The sequence below is a fragment of the Macrotis lagotis genome, chromosome 3, assembly GCF_037893015.1.
Source record: "Macrotis lagotis isolate mMagLag1 chromosome 3, bilby.v1.9.chrom.fasta, whole genome shotgun sequence".
NCBI classification, from domain to species: Eukaryota; Metazoa; Chordata; class Mammalia; order Peramelemorphia; family Peramelidae; genus Macrotis; species Macrotis lagotis.
Genome location: NC_133660.1, coordinates 146,348,940 through 146,371,174, shown reverse-complemented (window position 1 = coordinate 146,371,174; position 22,235 = coordinate 146,348,940). Strand labels below are relative to the sequence as shown.

Here is a 22,235-nt window from a genome sequence, read left to right as displayed (position 1 = left end):
TGGGGGGAAAGCTAGTGTGCTCAGCCAAGTGAAAGAAAGTATACGATAAATGTTTACTCACCTGTTTGAGTCATATGATAGGTTTTGGCTTGTTTAAAGTGAAAATTCTTAACCTGAGGTAAAGGGGCTCATAGTTAGATTTCAGGGTGATTCATAAACTTCAATGAAAATATTGTCTTTATTTTCACTAACTTCTACCTGAAAAAAATTTGCATTTCCTTTAATTATGAGTTTTTTTAAAAAAATCATTCTCATAAGGGCTCTTGGGTTTTTAACAAATTGACTTATGGGTCCATGACAGAACAAAATAGGTTTAAAGACCCCTGATTTTAAAGGATGGCATCCAAGATGACCAGATTATCACAGATTCTTAAAGTTGAAGGATCTTTAGATCTATAATCCATTTCAGTTCTTTCATTTGGATATAAGTAAACTGAAGCCATAGAAGGTTAAGTACCTTGTCCAAGATTATGCATTTTTTTTCTAGCTCCTACTCTCAGGTTCTTTCTTTTATGTGAAGCTGGGAATAAGAAGGCAATGAGAGCTTCAGGATATCTTGAAGAAATAAAGATAGCATATCTTTTATTGTCATGGGAAAAAGAAAACATTAAAGGTAATAAAATGTCTACTTCTCTCATGCTGAACACATTTTGTGATATATAATGGGATAAGAGATAACCCACATACACATAAATTTAATTTTTGAGATGAGAGTTGTCTAAAGAGTGGCTGTATTTTCTGTTCTTCATATTCAGAGAATAAAAATATGTGAATATAATTAAATATAAATTAAGCATAAATTAAACATAATTTTAAGAATCTTGACCTACATATAACTTGTACATTCCTTACAAAGCAATGACAAAGATATTGCATTAGATGGTAGTTTTAGATTTAATCCAGTCTCGATAGCGGGTCACTTTGGTATAGAGTCCAGGCTTGTTTTCTTTTCCACAGCCTATTCCCCAGCTTACTATTCCAATAATGTACCAGAGTCTGTTCTCGGGTATAACCAGTGGTCCTCCAGAGTCACCCTAAGAGAATAATACAAATATTCACTATTTTACATAAATAATTTCAGAAAGGAGTATCAAATAGTAACAGTTAATAATGTAGTGCCCTAAATTTTATAAAATTTTTACATATATATTATCCTATTTGAGTTACAAAATAACCTTGTGAAAAAGCACTTAATTATCTATACTTTACTAAAGGAAAAATTGAGGCTACAAGAGAATTAAAATGAATTGCTCTGGATAACAGAACTAGTCAGTATCTGAGGTAGAATTCAAATTGAGAACTTTCACTTGCAAGGCCCAGAATTCTATCCATTATCCTGTCTAGCTTCCTACCACATTATCATCATAAGTTTCATTATCATCATAAGAGAAATTCTTCACTGAGATATTTATTAGTTTTTCCTAATCTTCATACCACCAATACTTATTTGATAATTTTGGATCATCTTTACTCAATCTTCTTTTAGTTAGAATATAGTGATAATGAGACTGAGATTTCCTGTGCAGTCTTATATACTAATATTTTTGTTCTTGAGTCACAAGAAGATAAAAGTATACACTTCCATCACTCAGCACAAATATTGCTTTGTTGCTTTTCCTAAAACTTTCTTTCCTCTTTCTTTTCTCCTGCCCCAAACACTATGCCAAACATATAGTATTAAATGCATATTGTTATATTGTTGCCATTTCCCTCATATGACTGCCAACTTGGCCCTTTCTATTACTGTTGCTGTTGTTCTAGGTTTTGGGTCATCATTTGCTCTCCAGTTCCAGATAGTCTAGGTTATCCTGAGCAAAAATAGGATATTAAGAGATCTTCTCTCGAATAGTTTTTGTCTTCCATTTCCCTCCCTCCAACAAACCTAGGTTTCATGGAGTTTCTTAAAATGACTTTTCACAGATAGAAAGAGACTTTCATTACTTAGAATGATAATTTATGTTGTCAATCAAACTTACCTCACAAGCATCTATTTTTCCTGACAAGAATCCCGCACATATCATTCCTGATGACACTGCTCCACCATACACATCTATTCTATTACAAATATTGTTGCTTATGATTTCCACTTTGGCTTCTCGCAGGTTATTTGAAACTGGACCTAAGGATGAGGGGAAAAAAATTCCTAATTTTTTTTTCATTGATGGGTTTCCTATCCATTGTTGCATGACTGTTTAGCTCACCTGATGAAATTATATGTTCTTAATGGATAGTTTCATTTTTTTTGGAGTAATTTAAGGTTCAGTGGAATTTTCGTAATTTCCTTAACTGCCAATTAAGGACCTCAAAATGAGAAGGAAAATATTGTAATTCTCTTGCTAGACATGTACCAGTACTTTTTTGATCATCACTTCTATCATCTACTTTTCTATTAAGACTTTTAAAAAAGTTTGCAGATTTCTTTGTCTGCAATTAACTTGTTTCCCCAAAGCATATTATATTCAGAAAGCATATGGGAGAATTCTATGGAGCTAATTTTATTTAACTAAACTGTATTTAAATAAAACAACAACAAAACCTTCTATATTGATTAGCATAGAGTAACTGATGTATACTTGAGTTTTTGCAATAAATATGGAGATCCTGCCAAACCTCAGGTTCAAAATTGTGAAATTTTAAAGGTCAAATATTGACCAGGCTTCTCCTGGGTCTGTAACTTTTGATTCTGATGTAGAGGATCCAATTATAAGTCAGGAGTTTTCTTTGTTTCTTCAGCAATAAATTTTATATATACTAGCTAGTCCTCATATCAGCATGCTTATAGTATGAGACCAGAAATTCTATAGGCCTAGATTTGAACCTGCACCCTCATCTGAAAGTTCCCAAAGTGGCCTTTCAGCAAACATGCTCCCTAAAGTTATTTTTTGCTGTAATCTGGTTGGTTTTACTGTAACTCTTAGGAAAATTCCATTTGTACCTGTCAGCTGTGTATGAGGTTGTGCTTTAACTTGAGTGGTGAGCCCACAGACTTATTAGAGAATTATTCATTATGTAGTATTTGCTCCTAAATGTTGGTGGCTCAACAGGGGAATTCGCTCACAATTTGACAAGTTTACAGGGAGATGACTATTTTTTAGCTTTTTAATGATAACTTATCAAGTGAGGCAAGTTGGATTGTTATGAACCAGAATCACCACAATAAGTTGACCCATAAAAAGGAATCAATAGCAACATAAATAATTTCTCCCCTATTCTCTTTTTTCTCTGAGCATACTTCAGAGACTAAAAACTTAAGAATGGACTCTGATCTATGGGAAACTACTTTGTATTATCATAGTCTCTAAGGATTGCCTGAACACCTCAACTTTAAGTCTTGGAGATGTCATTCTCCTCATCTAAGAAATAGTAGCATACAGGGTAGAAGAGTTACACAGTAATTGAACATTGTGATGAAATAGTTATAGTTCCTGAATCCTGGAGGCCATAAGACTTAGGAGGGGATTGACTGTGGCAGGGACTTTAAGGTTGTTATTGTGGCCTTCTTATCACATAAGAGTTATAAGAGTTAGTGAATCTGCTTTTGGGTAGGGGAAAGTGAACCTATGGGAAGACAAGAGATTTCTGGTACTGGAGTAAGAGAAGTGGTCCAGAGAACTGATTTAATGACATTTCTTTAGTCCTTCAGGACCCAGGGCTCATCTTTTTGATGTGGAGGCATATATTCACCTGACCCAGTAGTGCAGACAGCAGTCCTTGATAGGAATGAAAACAATGAACCTTCCTAAATCAAATTTCACAGCAATAGGTAATAGTGTCCCTCTCCCACATGACCCTACCATAACAGCAAATGTTAAATTCTCTGATTACCTGGGGAAGGTACTTGTTGATTGTTATTTTCAAAGAGAACTAAAATGACTTCATTATGTTGAGGTTTAAAGTCAGTGTGTCTGACTTTGGCTGATCAAACCAAAATAAGCTTGGAAGACTCTACCACAGATGGAGTGTAAACAGTCCATATAAAAATTTGGAGTGGAAATATTTGCATTTTTGAATATCACATCTCTTTTGAGCTACTATGATTCTGCTTTGCTTAATAAAAACACAGCACATTCTTTGATGCAGGTATGACATACTGAGAGGTTCTGTCCCAGCGTCTTCCATGTCACACAATCAATTTCAAAGTTCTTCAGAGAGATATTGAGAATGTCCTTGTAATTGGGGACAGCTAGGTGGCACAGTGAATAGAGCACTGGCCTTGGAGTCAGGAGGACCTGAATTCAAATCTAGCCTCAGATACTTAATAATTACCTAGTTGGGTGGCCTTGGGCAAGGTACTTAACCCCATTGCCTTGCAAAAACTATAAATAAATAAACAAATATGAGAATATCCTTGAATCACTTTTGGCCTCTATGTGAGCACTTGCCCTGTGTGAATTCTCCATAAATTGTAGGCAAAATTATATTTGGCATTCAAACAACATGGCTAGCCCTTAGAGTTGTTCTGTCTGCAGGAGAATTTGAGTTGGTAGTTCAATTCAAAGAAGGATCTTGGTGTCTGGTATCTTACCTTTCTAGTTGATCTTTCTCAGACAATTCAAATGAAAGAAATTTAGTTTCCTGGCATGGCACTAGTAGACTGTCCAGGTTTTATAGACATAAACAGTAGAAGCATCACAACAGCTCTGTTGACTTAGAGGTTTTTAGGCAGCCTAATAACTTTTCTCTCTCACATTTTCCTTTGGAGCCTCCCAAACACTATGCCAGCTCTTTCAATGTATACATTAACTTCATCACCTGTTTATACATCTCTGGTGATTAAACTGGCAGGGTGAGAGAACTTAGCCACAACATTTAAAATTTCTCCATTTTCTGTAACTGGATGGTTCCACATAATAGTGGTATGATTCTGGCTGATAGAAAACTTCTGTTTTCTTAATGTCAATAGTCAGGTCGAAATTAGAACAAATAGCAGAGAATAAATTCATACTTTGTTGCATCTCAACCTCAGAGGGTATATTGAAGGCACAATCATCTGTAAACAAAACATCATGCAACCAATATTCCCTACACTTTAGTCTTGATGTGTAGCCTTTTAAAGTTAAATAATATATTGTCAGTGTGATAAATAGCCTTGTTGTCATTTTTGTCCTTGTTGAAATTGTCTGACCCCACCAAATACATCATGCTAAAAAAAACTGAGGTAGCAAGTACACAACCCTGCTTCACTAAATTGTTGACTGGGAAAGCATGAAAGCATTATCTGTCATCCAGAATCTGTTTAAACATGGTATCATGAAACTGATGCACAATACTTATGAACTTCTCTGGGCAAACACATTTTGCCATGATTTTCCACAAACTTTCAAGAGACCTTGGTCAAATCAGTGAATATTGTGTACAGACCTCTTGTTTTGCTCCCAGAAATTTTCTTGGAGTTCTCAGGTAGAAAATATCTTATCTACTGCTCTTCAGACCTTCTCAAACCTCACTGGCTCTCAGGTAGATAAATATATTCCAGGTGAAGGATCAACCTTTTAAGGAGGAATCTGGCAAGAATCTTGGCAACAGGGACTAAGAGAGGGAGAGACCCCATCTGTGACTGTCCCAGGACAACTTATTTCCTTTTCCTTTTTAGAGATGGCCAATTGAAGCATCCAAAATCCTAGAGAACAACCTCCTCTTGCCATATAACTCAGAAGATTTCAATCAACTTTTGCAGTAGATCCCCTACCTTGTAAATAACAATTGTCATAGAATTAACATCAGGCTCTTTGTCCCAGGAGAGGAATCTAATGGTATTCAAAACCTCTTCTCTTGTTGGTGGTTCATTTAGAGAGTGATTGATTTCATCTTGCAATATATGGCCAATGGCTTCAGCATTGATTGGTGATGGGCTGTTGAGAACACTATGGAAATGTTCAATCCATCTCACAATCACTAATCAATATGACTCCCTTAGCACTGAGTAGTTGAGATGTACCACAGTTCTTTGGCCCCAAATAGCCTTCAGGGCATCATGAAAGAGCTTTGGATTACTCTTAACAGCATAAAACTTAATTTTATCTGCTTTCTTATGGAGCCAAGAATTCTGTCTCTCTAATCTTTCTTTTCATTTTAATTTTTGTGTAATTAAACACTGACATCTTAGAAATAGATGAACCATTCTGCTGATAAACCCTATGTATTTTTCATTCACAGCTTTTGAATTTTTCCTTCATTTTCATCAAATCATTCATGATGTTTGCAAGTGGATAGACCCATATAAGTAAATGTTGTGCTGTACAACACAGCTCTGCTCTACTGTTGCCAGTCATGTGTTGGTTCAGCTTTCTCTCCAAGTTAGAAACAAACCATAGTCCTTTTCAGAGAAGCATTCTAATCTGTTGACATTGTCTTCTGGTAGTTGTCTTACTGAATTCCTGGGAGGGAGCAGTGTGTTCCTCATTAAAGACTTCTCAGATACCCTGGGAACTGCCAAATTCTACTGCTGTTTCAGTTTGGTGAGAAGATGACTCTATGGTCTGGGCTACCTATGTGCAGAGTTGCAGCTATAGCTGCACCTGTTACTTCATCACTTGATTGTTCCCACAGCACTTCAAGGTAGATAAGAAAGACTGAAATGTTCCAAAACATTTAGTGATATCTTTTAACATATGCATAAAGTGTAATGAATGAGGATTAATTATATGAAATTCTTGGCTTCACTCTTTTTCCCAGTTATCAAAGCCCAGTGTCAAGATGACTAGCAATGGCTTGGGATAGAGTGGATGACTTTGATTCCTTTAATGTCTAATCAAGGCTCTAGGTTCTCCACAGCACTTGCTTATACTGCCTTCACAAACACTGGTTCAATTATTCATATCTATCCATTCCACCAGGGGAAGTCTTTGCATGCTTGTGGTAGATAGCCCCTAATCACCAAAGAGGTTTGAGGCCCATCAGTTACCCTTAATGTGGTGTAGATAACCTGTCAAAATGGTTTGATGGGGCATGGCTGTGATGCATACTGCAGCTTCTTGGAGTAATAAGTAAGAATTGGATGGCAGATGGACAGCAAAGGTGGCAAGTAGTCCTGCAAAGGGCTCTGCAGCCCTCATACCAGAGGATACTAGTTTTACTCAACAACCACATACCCACATACACTATATGCCACTACAAGCTGACAAGATGATCCTAGAAGTGAATTAGAGTTCCTGCACTGAAGAAGTTGTCCAAAATTCCTAGAAAAAGGGGTTAAGGATAAAACCCAAGACAAGATTTTCAAATCAAGACCTTGGCCTTAAAGAGAGGAATCCTGGTAAGAGGTTAAAGGTAGAGGGGCCAAGTGATTATCTTTCTTTTTAGCACTTACAAGCTAGGAAGAGAAATGATAGTACTCCTTAGCAATACAGGTTCCTCAGGAGAGGGAAATAAAGGAAGATCAATTTAAACAAAATACTGACAATGCTGAAGGGAAGAGGGACTAAACAAGTATTTACATATGAACTCATCAGCCCAAGAGAAAACAGCATACTAGCAGTAGCTCATTGTGCAAGAATTGGACTTGGCAAATAAAAGATAGTTCCTCATTCATTCACCATTTAGGGCAAACACAAAGAAAGAGAGAAGAAGCTTAGTGGAGGGAGATACCACTATAACTCCCTACACCTTTTCTTAGATGGGTGGTGCAATTTCCTGAAAGACAACTTTAAAATATTGTATACACAAAGTGATATATGACTCCTGATTGATTGAGAGACCTTCCTTACTTATTCACAAAATGCTCCATCTTCCTAATTGTGACTTGCACAGAACTGTAGGTACAGAGGTCTCTTTACATAGGAATAGAAGTCATATTGACTATTCAAATTAACTAGAAAACTATATAATCAAATTTAAATACTAACTTCTGTAACAACCAATTTTTTTTTCCTTCACAAGGATTTGTTATCAAAAAGCTCTGAAGTCAGCAGTCAAATCACACTCTCATGATCAAGTTAAATATAGGGTGAGATTACATCATTTTGCCAAGACCCTCACCGCTTTCTCTAGCTGCTCCCCATCCAGTGACAACAACATTAGACTGGGGTAAAGCTTCAAAAGTAGTTTCTGGGAGACATACAGTTCTAACATCTTCTGAAAAAGTAACTGGTGTGGACAGACGTATAACAGCAATGTCATCTTCATGTTTGTGGGAGGCATAATTTTCATGAATGATGATTGATTGTAAATTTCGTCTCATAAGGGCAGGACGGAGAGTTGTTCCAAACGTAGCTGTCCATTGTCGTGGGTTTTTATTGCTGATCATGGAGGGAAAAGATCACAGTAAGTGTTTGACTGGTTTAGGATTTCATTGAATATAAAACCTAGACTTGCTATCCACAGGTGACAATGTAGACAAAATTTTGAAGTTTGACTTTGATGCCTCCCAAATTCAATTTCAATTTCACTCTTAGTTAACTGTCAATAAATATTTGCTTAAGATATTAATATTTCTCCACTAAAATCTACATCCTAAAAGGAAATTCTTAAAGATGGAAAGTCTTCAATATCCAATGAAGTTATTTTCTAATTTTGGGATTTCAGGAGTTGTGGCCTGCAATGAGGGTCAATGAAATGTCTTAGTGTTTTTCAAATAAGCTATCTAATGACTCACCCCAGATATAAATGCCTTTAATATAACAAGTATATTGTAGCAGTTATAGAATTGAAGAAATGAGTTTTAAGTTTATGCTTAATCCTCATCATAATCTCCATTCCTTCTTTGATTTTACTTCCTCCCCCCACCCCCCAATACCTGACCTGATAGATCCCTAGTTAAATATGACACTGGCTTCTACTCTTTTTTTAAAAATATAATTTATTTTTTTAAATATTCATTTTTTAAACATTTTAAATTCTTTCTATATTCTTTGATTTGGGGGGATATAGATAGTGGTATTTATGGGTCAGTTTTGTAGCTCATTGGGCATAGTTCCAAATTGCTCTCCAGAATGATTAAACCAGTTCATCATTTGATCAACAGTGTATTAGTGCCCCTATTTTTCCATATCCCCTCCAGAATTTTCACATTTTCTTTTTCTGTTCATGTAAGCCAATCTGTTAAGTGTAAAGGTAATGTGCATATCTCTAATCAATAGTGATTTAAGGTATTTTTTTCATGTGATTACTGATAGCTTTCATTTCTTCTTCTGAAAACTCCCTTTTCATATCCTACGGTCATTTATTAATTAGGGCATGGCTCTTATTTTTATAAATTTGACTTAGTTTACTATATATATATATATGACAACTGATACTCTTGAATATTTTTATACTTTTCATGCTTGCCAAATCCCAGTGTTGGATTGTTCTCACTATCTTCCCCCTCTTCTGTTAATTTATTGATGACTTGGGCTGGGAAAATTATGTAATTGGATTGACTTGGGTCTGCTACAAATTCTTTGCAATTTTTTTTATCTAATCTCACCCAGGCCTTTACAGGTCTTTGTCTTTTTTCCTTACAAGTTTGCAAAGCAATTTCCCCCTTTTTCTTCAAATTGATTATCTATCAAACTTCCCAGCATTGGGATGAATTATCTTCCCTCCTTAAGATTCCAACACTATGCTTCCCTTCATTTTCTCTCAGCAAAGGATTTTAACTCATATTTTTTTCTGAGGGGTAGAAAACATCATTCATTATATCTCTTTTACTCTACATCTCAAATCCCTACAGTACTATTTCACATTCCTTCCTTTAACTCCAGTTTTGAATGGAGAGAGAGATGACTCTTTTCCTTGCCTAGGCTAACCCCTCTAACTTGTATCCTTAATCCCATCCCTTCCTCTGTCCTCAGACAAAATACCCCCCACAGTCACCTCTCTCTAATATTTAATATTTTCCTTGTGCTAGTTCATTTTCTGATACCATCAAACATCAAAGAAATCTAGGTCTTCTCTATGTTTAAAAACAAAAAGAAATCTTTCACTGATTTTGCTGTCTTTTCAAGATGTTATCTATTATCTCTTCTACCTTCAGGAGTCAGATTTATAAGAAAAACCATATATATATATATATATATATACATACATATATATATCTGTATATCTACATTTATACACATATAAATTATTCACATATATTCATTTTTTCTATTTCTTTTCTCATTTATTTTTCAAACCTTTGCAGTCTGGCTTCCAACCTAATCATTGAACTAGAACTCATCTCTCCAAAATTACTATTGAGTTCTGATCCTCAAATCTGACAACCTTTTACAAATCCCAATATTCAACCTTTCTGCAGTATTTGATTCTATTGACCACCAAGAGCTCTTCTCCTGGATAGTCTTACCTCTCTGAGTTTTCATGATACTGCTCTGGAACTCTCTGTTCCTTCTCAGTCTCCTTTGCTGAATAGTCATGCATATCATATGCCTACTGTTTGTGGGCATTCTCTAGACTCTATCACTACTTCATTATATTTCTTTATTATGCTTGTGTTCTCTTCCTAAAATTTTTCATCTATTTCCTCTTTCTGTCCAAGTGATCTGTAATATGCTTCTATCACGAAAGCACTTTGTATTTTCCCTCCATTGCCCTTAATCAATTGCTCTACATATTTCTTCTCTTTGCTGATTCCTGAGTTTCTTAAAATAATACTAACTAAAACTATTTATGCATATAGCTTTTTTTACTGTGTGCTAAAAACTTTACAAACATTATCTCATTTGACCTTCACAAAACACTGGAAGGAATACTATTGTTATCCCCTTGGAGAGGTGAGAAAGCTGAGGCAAATGGAGATTAAGTGATGGGCTCAGGCTCAAACAGGTACTAATTGTCCAAGGTTGGACTTTGGACCCACCATTCTGTCCATTGTACTACCCAACTGCCTCACGTGAATATACCTTTCTAATATATGGAGCTCGATAATCCGATGCCCCTTTTTATTTCTTTTCCTTTTATTTCTTTTTAATAAGATATTAGCATCTAAAACTATAGTCTAATCATAAATTTCATTCCACCATACCTAATTGATATCTGTGAGATCAAATTGCCTTCTTGTCTTAGGATCTTAGTTCTTGTTTTTCATCTAAACTTTGTGCTTTTCTATAAAGAGACCATGAGTTTTATTACTGCCTCTTGGATTTTGTCTTCTATGAACTTTTGGGTATCTTTAGTCTGTACCGCTTTTCCTCTTCCTATTTAGCTAAATACTTTGTATCTAATTTGGGGCTAATTTTTTCCCTCCACCAACATTTTTAGTTTAATTGTGGGGGTTTTTTTAGATTTTTTTTTCAAGGCAATGGGGTTAAGTGGCTTGCCCAAGGCCACACGGCTAGGTAATTAAGTGTCTGAGGTCAGATTTGAATCCAGGTACTCCTGACTCCAAGGCCTGTGTTCTACTCACTGCGCCACCTAGCCGCCCCTTAATTGTGTTTTTAAAACACCTAGCAAAAATATTCTTATCAGTCTTTGTTAGTTTTATTTCAACTCTTTTTTTTTAGGTTGTTTTTTTTTTTTGTAAGGCAAACGGGGTTAAGTGGCTTGCCCAAGGCCACACAGCTAGGTAATTATTAAGTGTCTGAGACCAGATTTGAACCCAGGTACTCCTGACTCCAGGGCTGGTGCTTTATCCACTACGCCACCTAGCTGCCCTTATTTCAACTCTTACTAGGAATCTGTCATCCTTATTTTATATTTTAAGTTAGGGTCAAGAAATCCAAATTTCATTTTCAAACCCCACTTTCCTAGGAAGCAGTTTATTTCCTAATGTTTCCTTATGTTTCTTATGTTCCTTATGTTTCTTCTTCAATTCTTGCCTTCAAAAGGCAACAGTGAATTTTTGCTTCTATGAGATTCAGTTTCTTGACCAAAACTTCACAATAATTGCAATATTTTGGCCCACATAAATGCTTGGGGCTTGATTGATTGATTAAATGACAAGATAGATTTAATGAAGACTATAGACTTACTTTTTAAAGCAATGAGCTGCAGTCAGCAGCCACTGGTCACTGATCAGAGAAGCACCACAGATATGGTGTTTATCCACCTGCAAGCTAGCTTGCCATGGCCAAGAAGCCTTCTGTGAGATTGTTCCAGTATTAGTAATTCTTTCAGTGAGAAAAGAAGGGTCTATTCCCAACCCACAGACTGTTAGAAACAGACAAGAATGGTTACTGTCAAAGAATTATTCACATTTTTGATTATGTTTTACACAATATATTAATAACAGGTACATTCACATTTAGAACAATAGAATCATAGAACACACTTTTGAGATCTAATTCAGCCATTATATAAACAGGAAATCCATCAACAGAATTTCTGACATGCCTCTGACTAAAAGTCTCTAGTGATAGGTAACTCATTATTCCCCGTAGGCAGCTCACTTTCTTTTTGGACAAATATATGTGTTAGGAAATTTTTTTTATTATTTTGAGGTGAAATCTGCCTCCCTTGAAGCCTATTCTTCCCTCCATGGCCAAGAAGAACATATTCAGTCCCTCTTCTTCAAGTATTTCCTATGGAATCCTCTAAGTTTTCTGAAGCAATACTGTTTATAATGTTGCATTCTTTTCCTCTGTAATATTTTGCAAATAATCTTTATCTTAAACTGTTTTTGGCTTAAATGTTAAGTCTGCTCAGCAAGGAGAACTAGCATTTTCTGGTTAAAGTAATTTGGAACCTTTTGTATTTCTTGTTGAGTTGATTTAAACTGATATTTATAGATATTCTAAAAAATACATAATTCTTAACTTTTTTTCCTTTTACTATTCTTCCATCAATTTAACTCTAGAAGTTAAAACATTCCTTGAAAACTGAGACATTTTATACTTTTCATAGATTGCTAAAGTCAAATAAAATAATTCATCAGTAATAGCAAAATCTTTGATCATAAAGCTCTCTGTAATTAGCTAGGCTGGTCCCAAGAGGCAGTGGGTGTAGTCATAGAGTTATAGAATCATAGCTTTACAACTGGAAGAATCTTGGAAGTCAACAAATACATTCTGGGAATGTGAAAACTGAGGCCAAGAGTGTCACTGGGATTGTATTTGCAGTTTTTTCACCTTAGTAAAATTCTTTAGAGTTTGCTCTCATTTGGTATAACCTTTTAGAACCCAGAGCTCCTTCATTTCATGAGGATTATTTTGCAGAGGAATGGGTTTTTTTTTGTTTTTTTTCTTGTGTTTTGTCATTTTATGGAGAGAACTTGAGAGAAAGAAAAAAAAACTACAGCAGAATGAGCATTTAAAAATACTAGGAAAAAGACCCCACCTCAGTGAAAATTGTATAATTTCAACATTTTCATATTTGAGAGAAAACATTGAACAGGGAAATAAGGAAAGTATAAGACAATTCATCAAAGTTTTAATCTCAATGATGTTAGTCTTGTGTTAAAAATAATGCACTTACCACTATTTATAAGATGTTCTGCTTGTACTGTATTGATAGCTGAAACAGAAAAATAGAGTAAGACACTTGCTTATTAATGGTATTGTTATGATTGTTTGTACAACTTTCAGATATTGTAAGAACATGGCATGAATTTTTAGAACTGTATATGATGAGGTGATTCTCAAAAACAAAATTGAGTAAGAAAAGGTTATTGAGTAAGAAAAGGTCATAAATGGAATAATGAGTAGGGAGAAATAAGTGGGGGTGGAGGACTGACAATGTTAGCACCTTACTCTTCTGGGTTGGAGAGGAAACAAAGCAGACATCTGAAAAAGTTAGAAGTCTTCTGAATTTCTAAAGAGGTGAGAAAATTGGGGAATAGAGTGGGAGAGGGACTTTTAAAAGGCTATATAGAATAAGATTAGGAAGGTAGAGGGAGATAAGGAAGAGAATTTTAGAAAGTTGATTAACATAAGGGATAAGAGTAAGGGGAAATGATAAGGTAACAGGGATAAGTTAAAAAGAATAACTCAAGAAGGAAAATAGTGAGTAAAAATAATATGGAGGAAAATTCACAAATAGCAATTAGAACTTGGCCAAATCTATAAGAATATGAGTCATTCTTCAATGGATGAAAGGTCAAAGAATATGAACAATTTTACAATGAAGAAATTAAAAAACAATTTATATAGTCAGAAAATGCAAATAATTATTGATTAGAGAAATGCAGATGAAAATAATTGATATATCATTTTACACCTATTAGATTGTCTAAATGCCAGAAAGGGAAAGTGACAGATCTTGGAGAGTCTATGGGACAACTGGGTTACTAATTTATTGCTTGTGGAATGATAAAATGATCAAACCATTTTGCAAAACATTCTGGAATTGTGACCAAAGAATTATTAAATTACCTATGCCCTTTGATCCAGCAAAACTACTAATTAGTCTGTTTCTAAAGATGATTAGGGGAAAAGGAAAAGAATCTATATGTTTTAAAATATTTATAGGAGCTCTCTTTGTAGAAGCAAAGAAATGGAAATTGTAGTAATGGCTGAATAAATTGTAGTACATGATTATGATAAAATACGCCTGTATTATAAGAAATTATAAACTCAATGATTTTAGAATAAACATGGAAAGACTTACATGAAATAATGAAGAATGAAATGAACAGAACCAAGAGAATATTTTATAGTGTAGCAGCAATATTTTTAAGAATGATTTTGAGTGAATAAGTTATATTGTCTATTATAAATGCCCAAATTAACCATAAAGGATATATATATATATATATATATATGTATATACACACTATATATACACATATGAAGAAAGACACAGCTGCATTCATCCAATAAATAGAAGAATTTTTCACTTGGGGGGGGTGGGGACAAGAGGTGTAATGAGTCAAGCTCTTCTTTTTCAACTAAATACATTGTGGGGAGGAGAAATGAGGTCATAGGGTAGAGGCAGTAACCAAGTCAAACTCTCTCTGTATTCCAATCCAAAAATCTTTAAAATTATATTTCAATTAAATTTAGGAGAAGTGGAGTCAACAAAAGGTTTGAGCCAGACATTTTTCCAACCTAAGATAATTTGGAAGAGTGGCAGAAATCTGTACCACCAGGATAGGGCCAGCCTATGCCCACACTTATTAGCATTACCAACAGTGGCCTTAGAGACAAAGACAGCAGGAGCAGTAGCAGCAATAGCAGCATCCAGAGTTCTCAGTCTGATGATGGTAAGGGGTTTGAACAATGGGTCAGAAAGAGATTATAGGGGAACTTTTGCTGACACTAGAGCAAAACCTGGCACTGTTTGGTAACTGTATTGACCATATGTGGTTTTGGGTATCAATTCCAGGACAGAGAGGAACATTTGTGGTCACTCATTAAAAGATAATCAGGGAAGCTACATTTTGTAAGAGGTATTATAGAGGATGAAGTAATATGAAATATTATTAGATCAAGTTTCTTTGATAAAGGCCTTGTATTTTTCAAATAAATAGGTAGCTGAATCAAATTCATAAAAATAAGAAACTTGATAAACAGTCAAATATTTAAATAGTTTGGTTTTAAGAAGAAGGAATCAAATCTATTATCAAGTTAAAAAAATTCTGTAAATCATTAATGATTAAAAAACACATTAAAACAATTCTGAAGGGTGGCTAGGTGGCATAGTGGATAGAGCACTGGCCCTGGAGTCAGGAGTACCTGAGTTCAAATCCGACCTCAGACACTTAATAATTACCTAGCTGTGTGGCCTTGGGCAAGCCACTTAACCCCATTGCCTTGAAAAATCCAGAAAAAAGAAAAAAGAAAAAAAAAAAGAAAAACAATTCTGAGATATCACCTTGTACTTATCAGAAATGAAAAATACTGAAGGGAATGCAACAAAATAGTACATTAATGAACTTTTGGTGGTGAATTGGTCCAATCATTCTAGTGAAAAATTTACAACTATATTTAAAGGACTATAAAACTGTACATACCCTTTGACTCATAGTACAACTACAAGGTTTATATACCAAAAAATTAAAGGAAAAGGAAAAGAGCCTATATGTATAAAAAATTTTAAAGTATTTTATTTTGTAAAGAATTAGAAATAGAGGCAATGCCCACAAATTAGGGAATAGATGAACAAATTTTGTTATATTATTCTGATGGAATATTGTTGTAATATAAGAAATAGCAAGGGGGGGATAGTTTAATAGAAAAAAAACCTGGCAAGACCTATATGAACTGATACAAAGCAAAATGAGCAGTACAGAATAGAATTGTACTTAGTAACAATAATAGTATAATGATCAACTGAGAAAGATTTAACTATTCTGATCAATACCATGATCCAAGAAAATTCCAATGATCTCATGATGAAAAATAGTACCCACCTCCAGAGAGGCTGAACTTTCAATTCAAATTGAAGTATGATTTTCTCACTTTATTTTTCTTGCTTTTTTGTAACATGGTTAATATGGAAATATGTTTTACATGATTTCATATGTATAATTGATATTAGTTTCTTGCCTTCCCAGTGACTGGGGTAGGGGTTGCAGGAAGCTAGAGAATTTTGAACTCAAAATTTTAAACATATTTAAAAATAGGTAAATAATACAATAAAAAACCCATTTCAATAGGGACACAACCAATGATTGTCTAGACACAAGTTTGGGGTGTCTAGAATTTAATGGTCTGGGATTCATTTTTAATTGTAGGGTTAATGGTGCTCAAAAATTGACAGAGCATAGAAGTAGTTCCAACCGCTGATCCTTGCATTATTTTATCACTGTTTAAGAATTCTATGACTCAGTTTCTTCCCTCTTTGAAAGTAAGATAATAATGTATCTATTCTATTCCTCAGCAGTTCAAGAAAAAAATAAGAGGAAAAATTACTAGGCAATGGAAATATTTTAAGAGCTTTACAATCAGATTTCTCTGTCAATTTGTGTGTTAAATGTTCTAAGAAAATATGGCAACTTCAAACTAATTTGGAAGGGTGGTAGTGATAATAATCTTGAATTTTAATGAACCATCTTTAATGCTATACTTCAAACATTTATGAGCTATTTGTGTCATGTATTCATCATGTTGTCATAGATACCTTCCTTTTCCTGATAGTGGCTCCTCTGGCCACCCCTGTCCTGTTTGGGAGGAACAGGTCTACTGTAACATAATTATAACTCTTACTGATTCCTATCATTCATTCTATAAACCAAGACACCAACTTCTCTGAGTCTGGCTAGAATGAAAGAGAAGTAAGGGTGTGAGATAGGAAGAAAGCAATGGAGGGTGGAAAAATGCTAAAGGCAGGTAGATAAGGCAGGCAGAAAAAAGGTAAGGAGAGATGTTTATTTGATTTGCTCTTGGCACAATGCATTTTCCTAAGCAGCTCTTGAATATCATCTCAGAGGGAAGAAATGTTTTATATCCTACATAACATGTGCTTCAAAATGATAAAGAGGCAGTAAGTGGTTGAGGGATCATCTTCAGATACAAAATGACCCAAGTTCAAGTCCAACCCCTGATGCACATTGCCTCTTTGACCTTGGACAAACTCACAGGAGGTCTTAGTGCCTCAGAAAGACTGCTAATGTCATACATTACAGGCTAGGTGGCAATCTGCATTGGTAAAGGCAGTTTCTTCATAGAGAGTTAATAACCAATGAAATCTCAGATTTGGTTCTAAAAGAAAATGTATTGTTATTAATAAGATCATACATTTAGAACTGGAAGGAAATTAAGAGTTCATTTAGCACCACCCTTCATTTTACATGTGAAGAAATTAAAGCTTAGGGAGACAAAATGACTTCCCCAAGGTCACACAGATATTAAGTAATATGATTAAAACTCATAACCTCTGACTTAAATACTATAGTCTTACCACTACACCCTTTTATTTCCTTTTACAACTATTTAGACAAGCATTTATTAAAATTCTTTATGGGGTAGTAGAAAGAGGAATGACTTTAGAGACAGAGGACAGATTTAAACCTGGTTTAACTGAATGACTTCATTTCTCTTGGCCTCAGTTTCTTAATTTATAAAATTAGAAGACTGGACTTATATATATTGCCAAATACTTGACAACCAACTCTCTCAAAAAAAGTAGGCACAAAATATTTTAAAATTTATTTTCTCCATCACTTTCTGAAGTCTAGACAATCATTAAAACACATTAAATTTTTCCCAATTTCCTAGGTATAATATTCAAACTGAAAATTCAATGATCACCTCTTGAGAGTCAGTTAAAACTAGCTTCAAAAACATCATGACCTGAACTAGATGATAGCTGAGGTCTCTTTCATTTGTCACCCAAACATCCTATTATTTGTAAGACAGCAATTGAGATTCTGGGAATTCAAAAATGAGAAATAATGTAGTTCCAATCCTCATGAAGTTTGCAGTCTAATTAAAGGGATGTGAGCAAAAGACATGCTCAGGGTAGAATTGTATCAGCATTAGAGGAAGAGCCAGAGAAAATATCCTAGGAAAATATTTAGAGGGAGAGGGTGCTTTCAGTTGGGGAAGGTAGGGAGGTACTGGAGAGGTGAATCAAAGAAGACTTAGGGATGAAATGAATCTTTCTTTATGTGATAATATTTATAAAAACTTTTAACACAGTGCCTGTACATGGTGGCATTTAATTAATGCTTATTTCCTACCTTTCTCAATCACTTCCAAAGTAACTGAGGAGCATAAAATTGTCTACACAAATTTTATGGGATCTGATTTATATTCCAATAGATGACAAGTTAAAAATATTTTTAAAACTCTTTTAAAAAGAGAGTAGAAATGAAATTGTGATGGATAAGAAATGGAAGGGTTAATGAAGAAAAAGAAACAAGAGACCTAGTCATATGACATGGAAAAAAAATGTTCCTTGCCTTGAAAATAAGGTGAGGAGCCATCTACTTCCAAGAATTGTGGGTTATCTTGTAGGTTTTCAAGCAAAATCTTCTCAGCCATCTTTTTTATCTTGTTTTCATTATCAGCAGAAGCAAATTGAAATTTAAGCAATGCATCTGCTTTCAAACCATCAGTGGTTGGCCTAAAAATTGAAAGAGAAAAAAAGATTAAGTAAAGATGCAAAGCATGACAAATTCCTTAAATTTTTCTTTATCAAGAATCACATTATCCAGAAGCCATGACCTTAGCAAGAGGCAGCAGTGTTACCTTATAATCTTGAAAAGTTTTAGATTTCTTTAAATTTTTCTGAAGAAAAAGTTTTTCTTATTATCGCAATTAATTTTGTGCATAAGTTAAGCCTCCAAAACCTATTACAACTCTATGATCACACTGTTTTAGGGCAAAATTTCATGACAACTGAAGGAAGGGGACTTTTTGATTGATTTTAAGAAAATATAACCAATCCTCCATAAAACTTAAAAATGCAGTCCCATGTTTTTCACAGATCCCATGTTTATGAACTCTTTGAATTTTTTCTTTTGTTATACATAATTCATTGTTCACTCATTCAGTTGTCTCACTATAGCTATCTGTCAATGGAATTTTTTTTTTTTAGATTTTTCAAGGCAATGGGGTTAAGTGGCTTGCCCAAGGCCAAACGGCTAGGTAATTATAAAGTATCTGAGGTCAGATTTGAACCCAGGTACCCCTGACTCCAAGGCTGGTGCTCTATCCACTGCGCCACCACCTAGCTGCCCCATTTCAATGGAATTTTCTTGATAAAGATACTTAAGTGGTTGCCATTTCCTTCTCTGATGCATACTTAGGAATAATTTGATTATGATATTATTAAATTTCTTATTCTCTAGATATCTTTAAAATTATAAAGACCATTTTTTTATACCACAATGGACATTTGAGTAAAGAGAAACCAAAATCAAATTACCCATTTTTTTAGTTTGCAAGGTAATTATTTGTGATTACCTGAATCTGACAACATGAGACTCAATGTATTGTCCTTTTAAACTGGATTTTCTAAAAATTTCATCTACCTGAGAAAAGAAAAGGAAATATTAGCAGAATTGAATTTAATGTCTCAGAGAATTTCTTCAAACTGTTTAAGAAAAGAACTTTAGACACATTTCAATATTTACATTTGCCTTTAGAAAACACTTTGTACATCTTATATATAAGTGACATGGAGTAAATATACAGCAAATTTGAACAGTTGTAAGATATGGGTGATAACATTTGGTTTAAGAAAGTGTTGATAGCATGTAAATAAAGTAATGAATACTTAAAAGTTAGGGACTCAGAGACAGGGTATCCTTGATGAAGGATCAGTGTGAGTAGTCTTTTCCTCAATTTCATATCAAGGAAATTTTTAGCATTCACTTTTTTACAGGATTTTGAATTTCAGTTTTTTCTCTCTCCTCTCCCTGCCTCCCCTCTTCCCCCCTTTTAAAAATGGTGGGAAGTTTGGTATTGCTTACACATGTGTTATCATGTAAAACATATTTCCATATTTAGTCTTGGTGATTAAAGGGGAAAAAACATGAGTAAGAATAAAGTAATTGAAGAAAATAAGCTTCAGTCTGCATTTAGAGTCCATCAGTTCTTGATGGCATTTTCCTTCTTGAGTTGAACTTGCCTTGAATTATTGTGTTTCTGGGAAGAGCCAAGTCATTCACAATTGACCATCTCTTAATGTTCCTGACTATGCATTGTTTTCCTGCTTCTGCTCATTTCACTTTGCATCAGTGCATACAAATCTTTCAAAGTTTTTCTCAAATCTATCTGTTCATCATTTCTTATTGTATGATAGTATTCCATTATATTAATATGCCATAGCCTGTTCATCTTTTCACCAACTGATGGTCATGCCCTCGATTTCTAATATTTCACCACCCTTAAAAGGGCTGCTTTAAATAGTTTTTCACAGGTAAGTCCCTTTTATTTTTTTAATGATCTCTGGCATACATGGTATTGCTGAATCAAATATTATTCACAATTTTATAGCTCTTTGGGTCTAGTTCTAAATTGTTCTCCAGAATGGTTAGATCAGCTTACAACTTCACCAACAGTGCATAGATGTGCTAATTTTCCCATATTCTTTCCAATATTTATAATTTGTCTTTTTTATTATATTAACTACTCTGATAGGTGTGAGGTGGCACCTCAGAATTGTTTTAGTTTGTATTTCTCTAATCAAAACTGATTTAGAACACTTCATCCTATAGCTATAGATAACTTTAATTTCTTCCGATGAAAAGTGTTCTTATCATTTGATCTTTTCTCAATTGAAGAATGGTTTTTATGAATCATTTATTCTTTAGGATTAAGGTTATTTTATTTCCAATAATTTTTAATCTATCTTTCCATTGTCCTGTGTTGGATGTAATTTTTATTGCATTGTTATACAAAATAATACATTTTTAATATTTCTACATTTTTTGTTTAATTTTGAGGGGTTTATGAATTATATAGTCAATTTTTGTGTATGTGTCATGTACTACATGTATATTCCATTCTGTTCTTATTCAGTTTTCTGCAAAAGTCTATCATGTCTAACATTTCAAATATTTTATTTATTTCTTAGTTTCTTTTTTGACTGATTTTATTGAGTTCTGAGAAGGGAAAATTGAGGACACCCACTAGTATAGTTCTGATGTTCATTTCTTCCTGTAACTGCATATATGTTCAGTATTGATAATTCTTCATTTATCTATGGCATCCTTCAGTAAGATGAGTTTTCCTTCTTGTCTCTTTTAATTGAGTCTATTTTTACTTTAACTTTGTTTGAGAACAAATTGCTTCCCCTGCTATTTTTTGCTTCAATTGCAGCATAATTGATTCTGATCTGGTCCCTTATCTTTAATTTTTGTGTGTGTCTCTCTCTGCTTCAAGTGTGTTTTTGATCCACTATCTGCTATTTATTTCCATTTTATGGGAGAGTTCATCCTATTCCCATTCACAGTTATGATTACTATGTATTTTCCTCCACCCTATTCCTTTTCCTATTTGCCCTTTCTCTTTTTATCCTCTCCATTTTCACCAGTGTTGTGCTTCTTTCTACTGCCTTTCCTGATTTTCCCTGAGTACAATGAATCCCCATCCCCTTATTTAATCTCTGTCACTCCTACATCCATATCAGGTAGGATAATTTTCAATATTCAATTGCTTATGAATATCATTCCTTTTTTTGAGCCAATACTGATTAGTGCAAGGTTCAAGTGATGCTCATCATCCACCCTCCTATCTTCCCCTTCACTGTAATAGGTCTTTCATCCCTCTTCAAATGAATTAGTTTCCCCCATTCTATCTCTCTTTTCCTTTTTCACCCTGTGTATTCCTCTTTTTCATCTCTTAATTTTTTATGTCCTTCCTTTAAATTCTCCCTATTACTGTACCCTCTTTTTATGTATATTCCTTCTAACTGCACTATTAGTGATTCATATTTAAAGAAATATGTCATCTTCCCATGTAGGGATGTAAACATTTTAGTTCTATTGA

The 22,235-nt window shown here is 34.3% G+C and overlaps 1 protein-coding gene across 1 annotated transcript in view; it reads right to left on the bottom strand.

Moving 5' to 3' along the window:
- Nucleotides 1–556: 556 nt before the first annotated feature.
- LOC141517884 (transmembrane protease serine 11G-like) overlaps nt 557–22,235 on the bottom strand; it is a 49,128-nt gene continuing 27,449 nt past the window's right edge. The window contains exons 4-10 of the mRNA XM_074229327.1: nt 19,707–19,774; nt 18,701–18,864; nt 13,333–13,371; nt 11,892–12,069; nt 7,978–8,237; nt 1,977–2,119; nt 557–1,034 (exon numbers count right to left, since the gene is read on the bottom strand). Of these exons, the coding sequence (XP_074085428.1) occupies nt 876–1,034; nt 1,977–2,119; nt 7,978–8,237; nt 11,892–12,069; nt 13,333–13,371; nt 18,701–18,864; nt 19,707–19,774 (1,011 nt within the window). The 3' untranslated portion in view covers nt 557–875. The remainder of the gene's footprint in view (nt 1,035–1,976; nt 2,120–7,977; nt 8,238–11,891; nt 12,070–13,332; nt 13,372–18,700; nt 18,865–19,706; nt 19,775–22,235) is intronic.